The sequence below is a fragment of the Pagrus pagrus genome (genome assembly GCF_965226575.1).
Source record: "Pagrus pagrus genome assembly, chromosome: 3".
NCBI classification, from domain to species: domain Eukaryota; kingdom Metazoa; phylum Chordata; class Actinopteri; order Spariformes; family Sparidae; genus Pagrus; species Pagrus pagrus.
Window position 1 is genome coordinate 33,328,273 of NC_140187.1, and position 17,931 is coordinate 33,346,203.

The 17,931-nt window shown below is 42.6% G+C and overlaps 1 protein-coding gene across 3 annotated transcripts in view; it reads right to left on the reverse strand.

The window, feature by feature from the left end:
- The window catches only part of cadpsa (Ca2+-dependent activator protein for secretion a), a 216,688-nt gene that overhangs the window by 165,544 nt on the left and 33,213 nt on the right, over positions 1 to 17,931 (reverse strand). For all 3 annotated transcript variants that reach the window (XM_084349251.1, XM_084349252.1, XM_084349250.1), the window contains exons 2-3: positions 14,713 to 14,826; positions 10,186 to 10,518 (exon numbers count right to left, since the gene is read on the reverse strand). In XM_084349251.1, coding sequence (XP_084205377.1) covers positions 10,186 to 10,518; positions 14,713 to 14,826 — 447 coding nt within the window. The remainder of the gene's footprint in view (positions 1 to 10,185; positions 10,519 to 14,712; positions 14,827 to 17,931) is intronic.

Here is a 17,931-nt window from a genome sequence, read left to right on the forward strand (position 1 = left end):
AACGGTCCTTACTCATCATCTGTGTCCATTAGTAGCCCAATAAATAACTTGAGTTAAGTCGCATTTGTGTTGTTCTTTCAGACAGAATGGAGTTCAATTACAGTTTACAACTTTCAGATATTAGACTGATTCATTTGATGTGATTAATTTTCCTCCTAATTGATGAATCCGTCAATTAATCAGTCGATCGATTGATCAATTGGTAGGTAGCAGGGAGCTACTCATAGTTGAAGCACCTGGGCCCGGTGCGCTAACTATAAAAGCCCCATCTCTCATGGCTGTGTCTCTACCTGCTCTCCTCTTCACTTCTCCCTCCACCAGTTTGTTTGTTTTCCAGCATCCAACATCCATGGCACACATTACATCTTACACTCATGACCACATGCACTCACACCACTGTTTTTACTGATAAAACACACCTCATCATCTTATCCTTAGTTGCCCTTAAGTTACAAATGATCTTATTTTGCTAAATAAAAGTGCTTAGTTGTTTGCCTTCAGCTGCGTCTCCCTAGTTTTAGAGCCGGGTTGTGTGGGGGAAGGGGAGGGCACAAGCGCTGTAACCTTGGCTCCTCAGACCATCTCCCTGTGATGCTTACTCCTGCATACAAGGCCCTGCTGATCAGGAAAAAACCCACAGTGAAGCAGGTGAGGGCTTGGCCTGCAGGAGCTATGGAAGCATTACAGGACTGCTTCGACCGGGACATGTTCAAGGCAGCTGCTACGGACAATCATCACACGTGGGTGGAGGAGTATGTTGAGTCTCTTTCTGCATACATTCAGAAGTGCATGGAGGATGTTAGTGTGATCAAAAACATCTACACACGGGCCAATGAGAAACCCTGGATGACCAGTGAGGTACATGCCATGCTGAAAGCATGGAATGATGCTTTTAAATCTGATGACACGGTGTGTGTGCTCGTGGTCAGAAAGTGCAGGACTTCTTCCATGACCCCACGAACACCAGACGAATGTGGCAGGGTATTCAAGTTATCACAGACTATAAAGATACTCCTTCCCCCTGCGACAACATCAACTTTCTAAACAAACTCAATAACCACTTTGGGAGGTTTGAGGCACTCAACACCACTACTGCGAGGAAATCTATTCCTCGCCCGGATGAGCAGCCACTCAGTCTGGACACAGCTGATGTCTGGAGAACCCTGAGGAGAGTGAACACTCGGAAAGCAGCGGGCCCCGATGAAATACCAGGACGGGTGCTCAAGGAATGTGCTGACCAGCTGGCAGGGGTTCTCACAGACATCTTTAACACCTCACTGATCCAGGCTGTGGTACCATCATGTCTAAAGACTGCTACAATTATACCGGTGCCTAAAAAACCCACAATCTCCTCCCTCAATGATTACCACCCCGTAGCACTCACCCCCATCATGATGAAGTGCTTCGAGAGGCTGGTCTCCCCCACACATTCGACCCATACCAGTTTGCTTACCGACCTAAACGCTCCACAGAGGACGCCATCTCCTCTGCACTCCACCCGAGCTTAGAACATCTGGAAGGGAGGAAAACATGTGCGGATGTTGTTTCCGGACTTCAGCTCGGCGTTCAATACCATCATCCCGCAGCATCTGGTAAGCAAACTGGCCCCCCTTAGTTTCAGCAGCCCCCTGTGTCACTGACTGCTTGACTTCCTCACCAACAGACCCCAGTCTGTGTGGGTGGGCAACAACGCCTCCAATGTCATCTCCCTGAGCACCGGCTCCCCTCAAGGCTGCGTCCTCAGTCCGCTGCTGTTCACCCTGATGACCCATGATTGTTGTGCCAGGACCACTAATAACCACATCGTGAAGTTTGCAGATGACACGACAGTAGTGGACCTTATCCATGATGACAACGACACGGCCTACAAAGAGGACATGAAACATCTGGTGGACTGGTGCAAAACCAACAACCTGGCCCTGAACGTCGACAAAACCATTGTCAACTTCAGGAGGAGCCAGCCCAGTCACACACCACTCCTCATCAACAACACAGCAGTAGAGAGAGCAGCAGCACCAAGTTCCTGGGGGTGCAGATAACAGACACTCTGACCTGGTTCCATCACACCGGAGCTCTTGTAAAGAGAGCTCAGCAGCACATGCGGAGCAGAGCATACTGACCAGCTGCATCGCTGTCTGGTCAGGAGCCTGCAGTGCCTCCGACTGGAAGTCCTTGCAGAGGGTAGTGAGGACAGCAGAGAAAATCATCAGGACTTCACTTCCTCCCATCCAGGACTTTGCAAAGAAACGCTGCCAGACCATGGCTCATAACATCAGCAGAGACACCTCCCACCCCCACCATGGGTGCTCGGTGCTGGACTCAAAAGAGGTTCCGCAGCCTTCGCAGCAGAACAGCCAGGTTCTATAACGGCTTCTTCCCACAAGCCATAAGACTGCTGAACACAAAGTAAAACCCACACACACTCACTCAGGACTGCTTCACTGGATTGTGCAATATAATATAATAATACACATGTGCAATATATTTTATATTTGATATAGTTTTTTTATGTTTATACATTTCATTTATTTATTTTTATGTAAAAACTTCTGCTGTTTTTATCCTGTACTATGCTAAGCCAACTGCAACGAAATTTCATTCCGATCTGCACTGTAAGGTGTAATTTGAATGTCAAATAAAGAAAGTCTAAGTCTAACCTATGTTACAGCCTTTACTAATGTTTGAGTGGGAGGGTCCATTTTTAAAACCCGTGAGAAAAAAATCCTGGATCCATCCCTTTTTCCGTCTCTGCACCAAAGTTAATGGGGTTTATTCTGGGCTGAGACCCATCCTCCACTCAAGCTTCATGGAAATCCGTTCAGTAAATTTTGTGCAATCCTGCTGACAAACCAACCAACCAGTGAAAGAAACAGATGATGAAAACAAAACCTCCTTGGCGAAAGTCAACATGTATACACTGCCCAGCAAAAACAAAAGTCACACACTATTATGTTGGACCGCCTTTAGCTTGGATTATCGCACGCATTCACAATGGCATCATTTTGATAAGCTTTTGCAATGTCACAACCTTAATTTCTGTCCAGAGTTGCATTAGCTTTTCGTCAAGATCTTGTATTCATGATGGGAGAGTCGGGCCGCTTCGTAAAGTCTTCTCCAGCACATCCCAAAGATTCTCAGTGGGGTTAAGGTCTGGTGGCCAACCCATGTGTGAAAATTATGTCTCATGCTCCCTGAACCAATATTTCACAATTTGAGCCTGATGTATCATAGCATTGTCATCTTGGAATTAATGCTGATGAACTATGCCATCGTCCATCGCCGATGGCTGGCAGCCATCGACTACTAATCTTTGACCATCATCACATTGTGATTTAAAAGGCTCCCCACAAGAGAGCACAATAAGGTGGCGTGGCCCCTCAGAGTTGCCGTAGGGCACGAGTTGGGAAATGACGGATCAAGTATTCTCCATCACACCTCCTGGTAACTTCAATTTTGAGAAGCCCAGCTCATGGCCAAAGTGGATAAGACGGTTTGAGAAGTTCATACTGGCATCAGGGCTAGATGGAAAAGCAGAGGATTACCAAGTCAACTCCCTCCTGTATGTAATGGGCAACAAGAGCTACGACATTCTCAGTACACTACCACTGACGGACCAACAGAAGGCAGCCTATGCAGAGGTGACAAAAGCCTTTGGTGAACATTTTGTTGGTAAGCACAATGTGATATCTGAACGTGGTAAGTTTAATAGCAGACAGCAACAACAAAGCGAGTAAGCAGAGAACTTTATTACAGATGTGCATAAACTAGCAGAACACTGCAAATTTGGTTCCCTAAAGGAGGAAATGATAAGAGACCCCATAGTGGTCGGGATAAGAGACTCCAAGCTGTCAGAGAGGCTGCAGTTAGACCCAGACCTGACGCTGGCAAAGACAATAACGCAGGTCAGGCAGCAGGAAGAAGTGAGGAAACAACAGCAACTGTTAAGAGCAACACACAATTAAAGGTGCTAATGTGGATGCCATAAACACAAACAGAGGGAGAACACATTATAGACAAGCTCCCCCACGCAGACCAGAGCAGTCTATGTCCAAGCAAAACACTGTAAACAAGACACATTATGCTGAGAAATGTAAGAGATGCGGTAAAATGCCACAACACCCATGGAAACAGTGCCCAGCCAAAGAGGCCAAGTGTCGTAAATGCAAGAAAAAGGGACATTTCGCTGCGGTCTGCAGATCATCTCAAAGAGTGGAAGCTATAGTGGATAGCGACACAGAAAATGACATAGCCTCTATGGGGACAGTTAACACAGAAGGAACAGAAGAGGAATGGTTAAAAGAAATCAGCTTGAACGGAGAGAAGGTAACATTTAAACTGGACTCAGGAGCCTCAGTTACGGCTATTCTGTCTTCCATGTACTCTAGAGCACTTGATGGCAGGCTGGTGACACCACCTAAGAAGATTAAAGGTCCAAATAACTTTCCATTACAGATTTTGGGCATCATGAGAGCACACATTAAAACTGAAAGAAAAGAAACAAGGCAGAATGTATATGTGGTGGCAAACCTAGTGATGCCACTAATGGGACTCCCTGCTTTAATAAAGTTGAACCTGATTCAACAGGTAGCTTCAGTTCAGGAGGAGAAACAAGAGAAGAGCCATCAGTACAGAGCTATGTTCCCAAAAGTGTTTTCAGGGCTTGGAAAGCTACAAGGAAGCTACAAGATAAAACTGAAAGATGGAGCAGTTCCTTATGCTCTCTCAGCTCCATGCAGAGTCCAATTACCTATGAAAGACCAAGTTAAAGAAGAGTTAGACAGGATGGAAGCAATGGGGGTTATAAAAAAATCGAGGAGCCGACTGAATGGTACGCAGGAATGGTGGTGGTCCCCAAACCAAATAAAAAACCCTGCATATGTGTGGACCTCACCCGACTTAATGACAGTGTCTGCAGGGAGAGACACATATTGCCAGCAGTTGATGAGACACTGCCACAGCTGGCGGGGGCAAAAGTCTTCTCGAAATTAGATGCCACATCTGGTTTTTGGCAGGTTCCTCTACATGAAGAATCACAGCCTTTATCAACTTTTATTACCCCCTTCGGAAGATACTGCTTTCAGAGGCTCCCCTTTTTTTTATCTCTTCCACGCCTGAACATTTTCAGTTGAGAATCTCCCAAATCATCGCAGGGGCAAAGGGCACTCTGTGCCATGCGGATGATATCCTAGTCTATGGAAAAGACAAAACAGAGCATGATGAAAGACTGCAGGAAGTACTTAAAAGGTGTGAAAAAGCTGGCCTCACTCTCAATGAAAAATGTGAATTTTCAGTGGAGAAAGTGAAATTCCTAGGACACAACATAAGTGCAACAGGAATCGAGGCTGATCCAGACAAAATCAGCGCCATTGAGAAAATGCCAAAACCTTGCAATGTGGAAGAAGTCTGCCGTTTTATGGGAATGGTAAATTATGTTGGCAAGTTTTCACCCAGCCTACCAGAACTCACAAAACCCCTACGTGATCTATTAAAAAGTGACAGCACATGGACATGGGACACACAAGAGAAAACAGCCTTTGAAAAAATTAAAAAAGAGCTAAGTTCTCCCCCAGTCCTAGCACAATATAGTCCTAAGAAAGAAACAATGGTATCTGCAGATGCATCTTCATATGGACCTGGGGCGGTCCTCTTGCAGCGGCAGGCAGATGGTAGGTGGAGACCTGTTGTGTACATATCACGGAGCCTGACACCCACAGAGGTCCAGTATGCGCAGATAGAAAAAGAAGCTCTAGCAGCAACATGGGCCTGTGAGAGACTCAGCTCATATCTGCTAGGCTTGGATTTCACAGTGAGAACTGATCACAAACCTTTAATCTCCCTGCTTGGCTCTCGGTCCTTAGATGATCTACCTCGAAGAATTCTCAGATTTAGGCTAAGACTGTTGAGGTTCGTTCAACTACAAAATCATACATGTCCCTGGCAAACAACTTGTCACTGCTGACGCTCTCTCAAGAGCCCCCCAAGGATTAGAGGACAGGGAGGCCAATAGCAAATTGCAGAATGAATGCTGTGCCTACATTGACCATATTCTACAACATCTACCTGCCACTGAAAGTAAACTAGCTCACATCAGGGAAGCTCAGAGCACGGACAGCATTTGTAAGCAGCTGAAAACTTTCACAGAAAAAGGCTGGCCCCCTCACAGAAGAAGCATCCCTGAGCATCTTCTGCCATTCTGGCCTGAGAGGAATGCCATCCACATGGCAGAGGGCTGATCCCTGGACGCATGCAGGGGGAAATGCTGGAAAGGCTACATGAAGGCCATCAGGGAGTGACTAAGTGTGTAGCAAGTGCACAAGAATCCCTATGGTGGCCAGGGATAAAAAGACAGATTAAAGAGATGGTGGAAAGATGTGAAATCTGCTGCCAGTATTCACAGACAACGACAGAGCCTTTAATGACCACGCCCCTACCTGCACGACCATGGCAAAAAGTGGCAGCTGACATCTTTCAGTGGAAGAATGGTCATTATGCCATGTGTTAGACTACTACCCCCGATACATTGAAATAGCAAACCTCCCAACCCTGACAATATCTACAACTGTGGAGCGGCTGAAGGTAATCTTTGCAAGATTTGGAGTACCTGAAATCTTGGTGACTGACAATGGACTAGAGTTTGCTTCCACAGACTTTGCCAATTTTGCCCAGGACTATGGTTTCAGTCACACAACCAGCAGCTCTCGCTACCCCCAGAGCAACGGGGAAGCAGAGAGAGCTGTCCGCACAGTTAAACAGCTGCTCAGCAAAAGCCCAGACCCTCAGAAAGCTCTCTTAGCTTACAGAGCTACACCACTGGCTCACGGGCTGAGTCCATTGCAACTGCTAATGGGGAGGAGGATAAGATCAACAGTTCCAACCACTCCACAAGCGTTGAAACCAGCCTGGCCAAACCTCAGAGCATTCAGGGAAAAAGACAAGGAAATAAAAGCGAAACAGAGAAAGTCATTCAACCTGAGACATAAGACAAAGGACTTACCAATTCTGGTTCCAGGACAGAGAGTGTGGATTAGAACAGCGCAGACCACAGCTACTGTCCAGGGACCTGCTTCAACACCAAGGTCTTATAATGTGGAAACAGACCAAGAAGAAACAGGGCTCACCTGACAGTGCTCCCTGAGAGAGGTCTGCCCTGCTCTGATGAGACAGTGACCAGGTCGGGAAGAGTTTCCCGTCCTCCAGATAGACTGGACTTGTGAATAAACAGGGAGTCCAGGGAGTTTCCCCTGGCTTTTGAAAAAAATGTATGGGCCTAACAGTTTGTTGTTCCTAAAACAGAGTGTGATATGTTGTGTGCTAATGTTACTGAATATGAGTTGGAAATGCCCAGTTATGAATACCTGATTAAGATGGGAGTAATTATCATTTGAAATTATTTTAGTTTGGCGCAGTTCAATCTTAAAAGTAAAGAAAATTGGTTTACAAGCTAAAAGAGGGGGATGTACAGATGTTCAGTGTGATACCACATGTGCCCGTTAGGTGGCGCCTTTGAGTTGTGTTTCAGAGTGTTGACGGAAGTAGAAGAAGGGGTGTGTATGTTTACGAGGCAGAAATAAAAGAAGCTGTGATTAACGCACCTGCAGTCTCCCGAGTGTGTCATTATGAACATAAACCCTTCTACACCATGTCCCGTTTATTATTTTCTTATTAAACCATCTCAGTCAGGAGGTCCCAAGACACTTCCTGGCAGCAGTGTTTCTTTCCAGCAGGCCGCTGATTCTCTCAGTCGTGTCGTTTTTATACAGTTTTCTTAGCTTCCTAGCGTTGTTTTATGAGGCTGAACAAAGCTAAGTTACGGACATGTGCTGCGGAGACAAAGGCGCTCTTAAACCTGGCACAGGGACGTATGTCGGTGGTAACGGGAGATAGTTTCCTCTGTAGGATGAGACAGTGGGAGATTCATGTCAGAGCAACAGTAGGAAACAGTGTTGAGCTAATACACAACTGCTGCCTTACGACAACACTGAGGGGACACGCTGCCTCAAATCTGTAAACAGCAATGTCATTGTCTATCACAATGATTAATTGTAGACATCATCATATGCCAATTCGACAGACATCGCAGGACCCTACTTGGAATATGCCCGTGCCATCAGGGAAGAAAAAATCCACTGATGGGAAAATCTGCCCATTCAGTATCTTCAGGTAGTCAGCTGACCTCTCACTGCTTGTTCGTCACCTCACACATGCTGGCAAAGACAGAGACATAAGCCCCATTCACACTGCCCTTTGAGTGCGGGAACCATGCGCCCATTCTCTGCATCGTCCTCTGTGTGAAAGTTTCAGATGCGGAGAGGGGGACAGTTTCGCTGCGGCTCTCATGCGCCCCCGGGGGTAGTATCAGAGGTATCAGAGGTAGTATCAGAGCCGCAGCAGAGGCGAGCTGGCGTCTGTGTGAATGAAAAGGCTGGAGGCGTGGAGCGGAGGCATGTCGGTCTGATGGTGTTCACAGTCTGACAACTAAACAGATCCTTCACTCATCAAATAAAAGAGAAATGACCCGCAAAGCAACCTTACAGGACCAAACAACAGTAACATAGTAACTGGTAGTGTCTTTGGCAATTTACATGAGGAAAAAAATAATGCAGTTATATGTGGAGAAGTGTCTGTCCTCCTGTCTGTCCTCCTGTCTGTCCTACCGACTCTTCGTCACATTTCTGCCTGAAAAAAAGCGTCTGTCCCAGCAAAAAACTTTAACTCACCACATGTTTCTCTCCTTTCACTATTGTGTTGTTGTAGTTACTGTCTTGAAAAAAATCACCGCGATGGTCAGCCCTCCCGACCAAGACCGCAAGTGAGAAAGTCAGACGTCCGCTGTTTACTGATGGTGATTATGTAATTATGTAATTTAGAATGGAAATAATTTTTCCATTGCTCCAGAGTCCATCTTTATGCTCCCTAGTAAATTGCCTCCCATTAGCCTGTTTTTCTTAAGGCTACACAGCTGTTTAGTCCCAATGCCTTGAGTTCTCTTCACATTGTGCGTGTGGAAATGCTCTTACTTTCACTATTAAACATAACCGTGAGTTCTACTGTTGACATTTTATGATTTGATTTCACTAAACGTTTAAATGATCTCCAATCAGGATCATTCAAGATTTTTTTCCAACAACATTTCTTCCTCGAAGATAATGGTTCACCAGTGTCCTTCCAGGTTTTAATAATGCGTCGGCTGGTTCTTAATTAACCCAATTTTAGTAGTTTCAGTAATCTCCTCAGTTGTTTTCTTTGCTTGATGCAGGCCAATAATTTGACCCTTCTGAAACAGAGTAACATCTTTCCCACAACCACAGGATATGTCTTCTGACATGGTTGTTTAAGAAATGAGAAGCTACTCACTCCATCAGTTAGGGATAAATAACTTGTTGCCAGCTGAAACACATGAATCACTGCAGTAATTATCCAATGGAGGGCTCTTACCTATTTGCTTTGTTAAATCCAGGTGGTGACTTTTTTTTGGCCAGGCAGTGTATGTTTGGTGCTGCTTCACATCTTGCCAAAATGATTGTGACGATCAGCAGTAAGAAATGATCTGATTGGAGCAGCCTTTTCCAGAATTCAATGACCACGTCAGATTGTTTTTTTTTATGGATTGCAATAGGTCTGGTGGTGAGCAAAAGCCGTTTCCCTGGCTAGAAAAAACAATGAGCCAATTAAAGCTCTATAGGCAGGATTAAGAATTGGGATGTCATTTTTCTGTGCTAGAGCCTTCGAGTCAATTTAAAGAAATAACTTGTAAATCACAAATGTTTACTGCTCCTACCCCCCACGAGCACAGTTCTTAAATCAACTGGAAATAACATCCACTGGATGGATACATAAGCCGTAACTGCTTGATTAAGACAAAATAACAAGCCCTCCCACCAAACAAACAGCCACTGTGAACATGATGTCTGGCTGAGTTATGATTTGAAATGAATATTCACTCTGGTTATCAAGTTAATATTGGAGCTCTTAAATGAAACAAATGTTAGTAAAACAGCTCTCTTGTGAAATGTTGAGGAGCAGCTGATTTAAGTCACAGTCAAGTTCCAATAGAGAAGGCCAGAGATAGGTCATAATGTGTCAGAAATAAACAAGTGAAGGGGAAAAGATAAACAAACACATCACACAAATATTCCAAAATGCAATGCTTGTGATATATTAAACACCCTACAGTTGAGGACAGACCTGGCAGGCGTTATAGAGGAGTTGGTGCTCAAACTTCTTGATGCCCAAGATCTGCTGAAACATCTCGTACAGTTGGTCCTTGCTGAGGATAAGCTCAGAGGCGGCGCTGGCTGTCATTCTCTGCTGGTGCTTCCTGGGGTCCTCTTCACCTCGGTAGATGGTGTCAAATTTGGCCATCCAGGAGCTCAGCACTGTCTCTTTGCTCAGGCCGTCGATCTCAGGCAGGCTGCGCACCCGCTTCTCTATGTGCTTCTTAAAAACCTCTCGAGAGTCACTGGCTGAGCAGCCACCGCTCTGCACCATCCGGGACACACGGTCACTTTTCAGGAAGACCTGCAAACAATTCAAGAATTGACAGATTAGCCATTTTTTTCCTGATTTATATATACTGTATGTGTATCAAACTTTGGGGGTGGATCTTGAGAGAGGGATGTTGCTGAAACTTCTCAGCATCATGGACAAATACCTCTCCCCTATTCATGCCTTTCTAGATGAACACAGGAACACCTTCAGCAACAGACTGTTACCATCAAGGTACACCACTGAACAAGTTCCATCCACAGAGTGGTCATCAACCTGCACCTCACGCTATACTCTCTGTCCTGCTCATCTCCTGCTCCTGTTTACAGTGCAATGAACCCCTTAACATACCTCATATACTGTACATACATTTTTTCTTCTTTTCCATACATACTTGACTGGAAATAAAAACATTTGTAGTATTAGTAATGTAGTAACACTGATGGACCTTTGTGATATATGGACCCAGCCATTTCCAAGTTATATTTAATTTTACCAGAAATATAAACAATATATGATATACATCTATCCAACAACAGCTTTATGAAAATATAAGTAGTTTTGTTGTTGTTTTTCTTTGAACTGAAAAAACTCATTTCTGTGACTGGAGATCAATTATTATGTAAAAGTCATAAATATAAAAAAAGAGAGAGAGAAGTAAACATTGAGGCAAGTTGAAAGGTGCAATGTGTGTAATTTTAGTAATCATTCAAAAACTGACTGAAACAATCGAAAGAATGTGAAGAAATGTCAAATTTATGTCAAAGATAGATATCTACTGATGTTACCATGCTGACCAGCTAGCCCCGGCACATCCCATCTCTCATACCACTTTGTACCTCAAGTGGTGATAGTATAGCAGGACTCTGGAAGTGGGCGCTAACTCAGTATTGTATTCTTTGTCGTCAAAGCAGCTTCATTCAGTCTTCGAAGCTGTGTCCTTGTCTGGCATATTCACCAAGAGGCTACTGAGCCCACTTGCCTGGATTCCGACACTAATCCCTGCTGGTTTCCCTGCTGGCCTCCCCATGTGCCAGGTCTGAAAACATCCTCCTTGTGTTAGCGGTATAAACACCATCACTCTCCCTGAGCTTCAAGCTCCCAGTCTGGGCAGACTCAGCTAACAGCACCACTAGCTGGATGGCCAAATGAGCTAACTAGCCAATGGCAGCTACAGTAAGCAGCAGTTAGAGATTATTCTCGTGACCTTGGTTGGGTTACCCACTTTACAAATAAGCATATTTTCTCTCTTACCTGTGTTGGTTTCTAGCCATACAAATGTTTATGATTTTATTTGCACAGACTTGGAGATATCTCTCTCTGAGATGTCTGCTTCTATCACAATATAATGGAAAATAAATCACATTTTAATACAGTTCCGATTAAAAGAAAATGCCCCTCTCACTCTGTATAAACACAATGCAAACACTCTTTACCAGGACTATTCCTTCAGTAGAAAACACATGACTTTAAGGTCTGTGGAATCACAGCGACACAGTTTCTGGAAAGTCACATTACTGTTGACTTTTTTAAATGTAATTTTTCAATGCTGCACAAATTTAATTCCCCTCAACTCCTTTCTACCAATTAACAAACCAAAACCAATTTCAATCACAAGCCAAACAGTTTTGCATTGAATGAAAGCTGATTCATATCTGAAAGCCTGTATAGAGGCTTGTGATTGATGAGTGGTAAATTCCTGTCACCTGCTGTCAACACTGCCAAGCTCTCTGTAACCCTTTGTCACCGTTTTCCTTTATCTTTCTATTTCTGTCTGTTCCCCTATCTCCCTTTCTCTCTTTCCCTGTCTGCCTCTGTCAGTTTAAGCCTGAAGCTAAAGCCACACTGAGAGCTCCAGGTTTTAATTGAATTGGATAACCTGTGCCACCAGCTTCATCTGTTAAATATCACACTGTTCTCATTTGGCTTGCTTGTGCTGCCACATTAACTGATAAGGAAGTGCCAGTCAATGTGTCAGCACCACCAACCCAACACAGATGCACTTCCTTTGTTTTGTTCTAGCACCCAACAGCGCCCTCAAATCTACAAATATCCTCTTTTGCAACACTTGTTCCTGGATCAGCTCTTAGAAAACACATGGCCAGAGACACAGAAATTATACAATAACATATTCATGACAGATCTGCAAACTGCTTTGAGCATTTACTACCCTTACCCTTTGCGTGAAAAAACGTGCTGTGAAAGTATCAGCACCGAGTTGCATTTTGGACATGAAACAATGAAAAACACCACAGTTTACTTTTTTTGTTACTTCCCCAAAGAACAGTAACAGAAGAGATCTGTGGCTTCAGGCCATCTGCAGAGGGGATGAATATGTCACTACGTGTCTGACTGTATCAAACACTCTCAGGTTAGTTAATGATGTTACTGTGCAAAGGACATATGTGCCAATTGTGCTTGCAGATTGAAGCAAATAAAAAAGTGAGTCTTTGTGACAACTGAGTAACAGCATTTTACTGTGTAAACTATATGGCTCTACCATAAAGAAAACACCTGCTTTTAGAATAGAGTTTGGTTTAGCAGTCTGTCTACTCTAAGGACTGCCCAGAGCAGGGGGTATTTTAATGCTGATAATCCACATAAATTGAGCTGACCTTTTATTATGAACTTTATAAAGTGACATATGAAGCTGAGCTAAAGCTGACCTGTTTTCAACTTTGCCTCACAACAATTACTAACCACCTTAGCCATTTTCCCTTCAAGCTAACATGTGCAGCCATGAAAAATACATGTGAAAATTATATTTTTGTAGATTACAGCACACATGTAATGCATTTTCATGGCTTTATTGACAGGACAGCTTGAGAGATGATAGGAAATGGGGTGAAAGTGAAGGGGGATGACATGCAGCAAATGGCCACAGGTCAGACTCAAACCCTGGGCCGCTGGGCCTCAAGAGATGAATACTCTTGAGGTACAAAGTAGTATGAGAGACAGGATGTGCCGGGTTACACCTAGCTAAAACTAATGCTGTACACACCACAGTCCTGCAATAAACCTCCCCTAGAATGTTCAGCTTTGGTTGAAAACTGCTTCAGAGAGATGGTGATTAATTTGCAGGATGGAGCTGTATTGCATTATAGTGACAGGATTTTTTATTAAGCCCCTGTCACTCTCTCTGTTTCCTATTTATATTGGGCTAACTCTTAAAAAGACATCTAAGTACTGAATAATATAATTCAATTCAACAACACCACAAACTACAGCCTCCATGACCATAAATGTGACTCTCCAAACAACCTTGTGTCCTCGTACTAACATTAATACTTAATGTTTTTTCCTAACATCTTCTGGTAATTACCAGAATAATGAACTCCTTTTTTTCTGTGATCTTGTGATGCATAGGACTTTGGACAGGAGTGTGAGACACACAGTAATGCATCCTGCATTGCGTGTGCCACATGGTTAGGTTACAGCTTCAAAAACACTTGGTTAAGGTGAGTGAGTGAACAGTTTGATGCTCAAAAAGTAAACATATAGCGTCTCTGATACTATTCTCTGTCCACACTATTAACAGTGCCAATGTCTTGATCTTTGACTTGTTGTCATTGGCTTCTTGTTATATGGATGGATATGCTGTGAGTCACTCCATTTGATTTATGTCAAATGACAGGTTATAAATGAACAGAGCAATCCAGACTGTTTATATGTGAGATGCAGAGAGGACTATGGCTCTCCTTTCATCACATTTTATTTCCCTCTTCTATTCTTGGTTGATCAAGCCCACTGAATCCTGGTCATCTGGGAGCACATTATTAAGACTGCCCTGAGGAGTTCAGTGCACACTCTGCATCATTTATCAGAGCCAAGACAAGTTATCTCCACTGAGGGTTGGATACTTTTCACCCCATTATTAGTTTTCCAGCTTGGACAGATTCATTTTAAACAAGAGGAGGCTCGCAAGGGAAACTTAACAGTTAGCAAAAGTCAGTTTAGACATCTGAAATGACATAGAGGTTGCAGATATTTGCTATTTCAAGATAATTATATAGAGGTAGAACATAAATTATTTAATAAATTCTACAGATACATTTTTATTTTTTATATACAGTTAAAAAAGGCAGGGTGAATGCCTTGACAAACACAGCAGTATATAATGCATAAGTAAATATATCTGCAAACAATCAAAATTACATTATAAATATAATTTATGAGTATTCTGGTGGCAGAGTGAAATATCCAGACAGACAGATAATACAGACTCACATCATAGTAGCTCTGGACAGCGTTGATAAAAGCCTCATCAGCTACGATCTGTGTGTCCCCATGGAGAAACGCCTGGAAACGCTCTTTGACCGTCTGCAGCTGCTGCTTACTGATCTGAAAGAGACATTAACAGACAGGAGACCAAAAGTTATTATAGTTTCTGAAAATCTGCTTCTTTCTGCTGTTGTTCATCACATAGACCCAGAAGTTAGCTGACATAAGCTAATGTTAGCAGTGACTGCTGATAATAGCTAACATCAGAATTTGTTCCAGCAGGACCGACTGACCAGAATAACGTCAATTAAAACGTTTTAAAACTCATCCAGCCCGGTTCTATGTGACAGAACAAACAGCAGAAAGGAACAGACTTGACATTCCTGTGGTTTGGGAGTTTAAGGTGAACTCAGGGGGCCTGTGTGCTCATGTAGGAGTAAGGAGTTACCTAATTAGTATGCACATATGCAAATCATACTCCATGCCCCTCCCATCAGAACCCCTCTTCTCCAGGCCAAAAAAATACTGACACCAAAAAATCAGTCACTGAAAAAGACAGACATGAAGGAAGAATTGGAAGATTATCATTACATCAGAGTGTGATCTGATTTTTATCTGATGTTTTCATATCACAGATGAAATTGTGAGTTTTAGGCTGCAGGTAAAACATAACTGATGTACAGTAGGCTGATAAAGTTTAGTATGGCGCTGAAGTAAAAAAAAAAAAAGACAAATAGAATCTTTTTATTGAACAGCAAAAACTGATTTGAACGATAAAAACCTGAGTCGGGTACAGCTCTATCAATTGACAGCCCCACATATACACACATATATGTATATAAATGTGCACATATACAGTATATATACAGATATAAACATATAAACGTATGTATATAAATATACACATATAAACATATACACGTATACACGTATGTATATAAATATACACATATATATACACATACACATATATATATAAATATACAGACATATGTATATAAATATACAAATATATACACGTATATATACATATACACATGTATATGTATATAAATGTGCACATATATACACATATACATATATATTCATATACACACTCATACATATACATATATATATATATATACATACATAAACACACATTGGTTGTTTTATGTATTCTTTTAACCTTTAAAAGTTGTTTTGCTTCATACCTGTCTTATTGAAATGTGTTTTATGACACTTATGTCAGCCACAAAGCAAAATGTGTCAAAAACACACCTGCAGTGTCACAGAGTTTAAGTTTGAGATGTTGGTTACAGAGATCCTCAAAAGACATCCACAGACTGCATGAACTAGGAAACAGACTGTAGCGTCATGCTTCAATAAAGCTGCTGCAGTGAGAGCAATCAGCAGAGGACAACAAGAGAGCGGATCCACTGCTGACAGCATCTGCTTAATGAGATACCCTACAGGAGTAAAGAAAGTCATACTACTTTAGAGACACACTCACTGATTTTCCATAAATGCCTAATAGCACCGAAAATCCCCAAATTACCCCCTAGCACACTGTTGATGTTTGACAACTCAGCAGAGTTCAAAATTCAGTTTGAAAACAGTTACAGAGAGCTGGGAACCTTCGGGTTACTGGGTGCTACTATGCAGCATAAAAAAGGAGTTGTATCTAGAACCAGAAATACTGCGTGGCAGTTGTATAGCTCCCCAAACAGTCACGCTACAGTTTATATCTACGTTACGTTGCGACGTTGCTCCCATGTGGACATTAGGCTAACATTACTAATGTAGGATGGATGTGGGAGGCAGGCAGAGATCATCTGAGAGTGATTAAAAAAAACAACTCAGAGTATTTTTTAAAACGGACATCGTGGGATTTTATGAACTTGCTGAGAAGTACGAACTGGATGAGAGTGACTTCTGACTCACAACAATTACTAATCACGTTAGCCATTTTCATCTGAAGCTAACGTCTGCAGCCATAAATTAATGAAAACTAGTGTCAATTTGACAGTAAAAGAATCACATACTGATATACTTTAGTTTATGATGTTTACTGTCGCACTTTTGTAACATGCAATCTTAGCGTAGGTAGGGAATCTAAGCTGTTGATCCTAGGTTTAGTATCTAAAGCAATGTTATTCAATCCTGGTCCTTGGGGACCTCTGCCCTGGATGTTTCCTTACCCCAACACACCTGATTCAAATGATCAACTCGTCATCATGCTCCACTAAAGCCTGACAACGACCCATTCATTTGAATCAGGTGTGTTGGAGCAAAGAATCATCTAAAAACATGCAGGGCACGGGTCCACAGGGGCCAGGACTGAATGATGCATTCCATTGTGCTCAGAACTCGAAAAGAAAAAAAAAGAAAAAATAAAGACCTTTGACACAGAAAAGTGCAATGGAACAGCCATCCAAGTCAGAAGTGCAAGTTGGCAACTCGGCCAAGATCCACTAAGCCCAATGTCACTGACATAAACACAGATGACATCATAGCAGTATGGCGGCACACATATTGAACAATTACCTTTTACCTTTCAATCACTTTTCACTTTATATAGTGTTTTTTGTGTGGAATGTGCAAAAAATAAATCCATGTTTTCCCAAGCAAACACACTGGGATGCATTGAGATTGGAAGTCAGGAATACCAACTCAAAATACCACTTTCCACTCGAAGAATAGAAGAACTTACAGTTGAGTTTGTTGAGATTCACTTGGTTCGGTAAGGAGATTAGGGAGATATGACAAATCAGACACTGTCAGTAAGTGACCACATCACTGTTGATAACAGTGTGATTTTAAGGCACTGCTTCTGACTTCAGTCTTGGATCTCTAAAGATGCGCAAACACTCTACGGATTAATCCCAATTTCAAATTCAAACCTCTATTCAAGACTTCAAAAACCTTGATTTAGTTTCAAAATGGTCACCCACAGCTAATCCCAGAATCAAACTGAATTTCTCTCAAATTAATTGTCATTTGACGTGGTCAGGTCAGACTCAACTCTGTTCAGCTTTCCTGCAGTTTGATCAGTTCTTTTGTTGGATTTTGGCTGCATGAGCTATTATTACTGTTATTAGTACTGTTTTGCATGTTGTAGCTAAAATTGTATGATTAAGATTGCTGTAATATAACATTGAACTTCACTGCAGAACAGACGCTATATTGTCTACATCTTTCAGATATCCGCAGCTCCATATTGTTTTTACTTTTACTTTTCGTGCA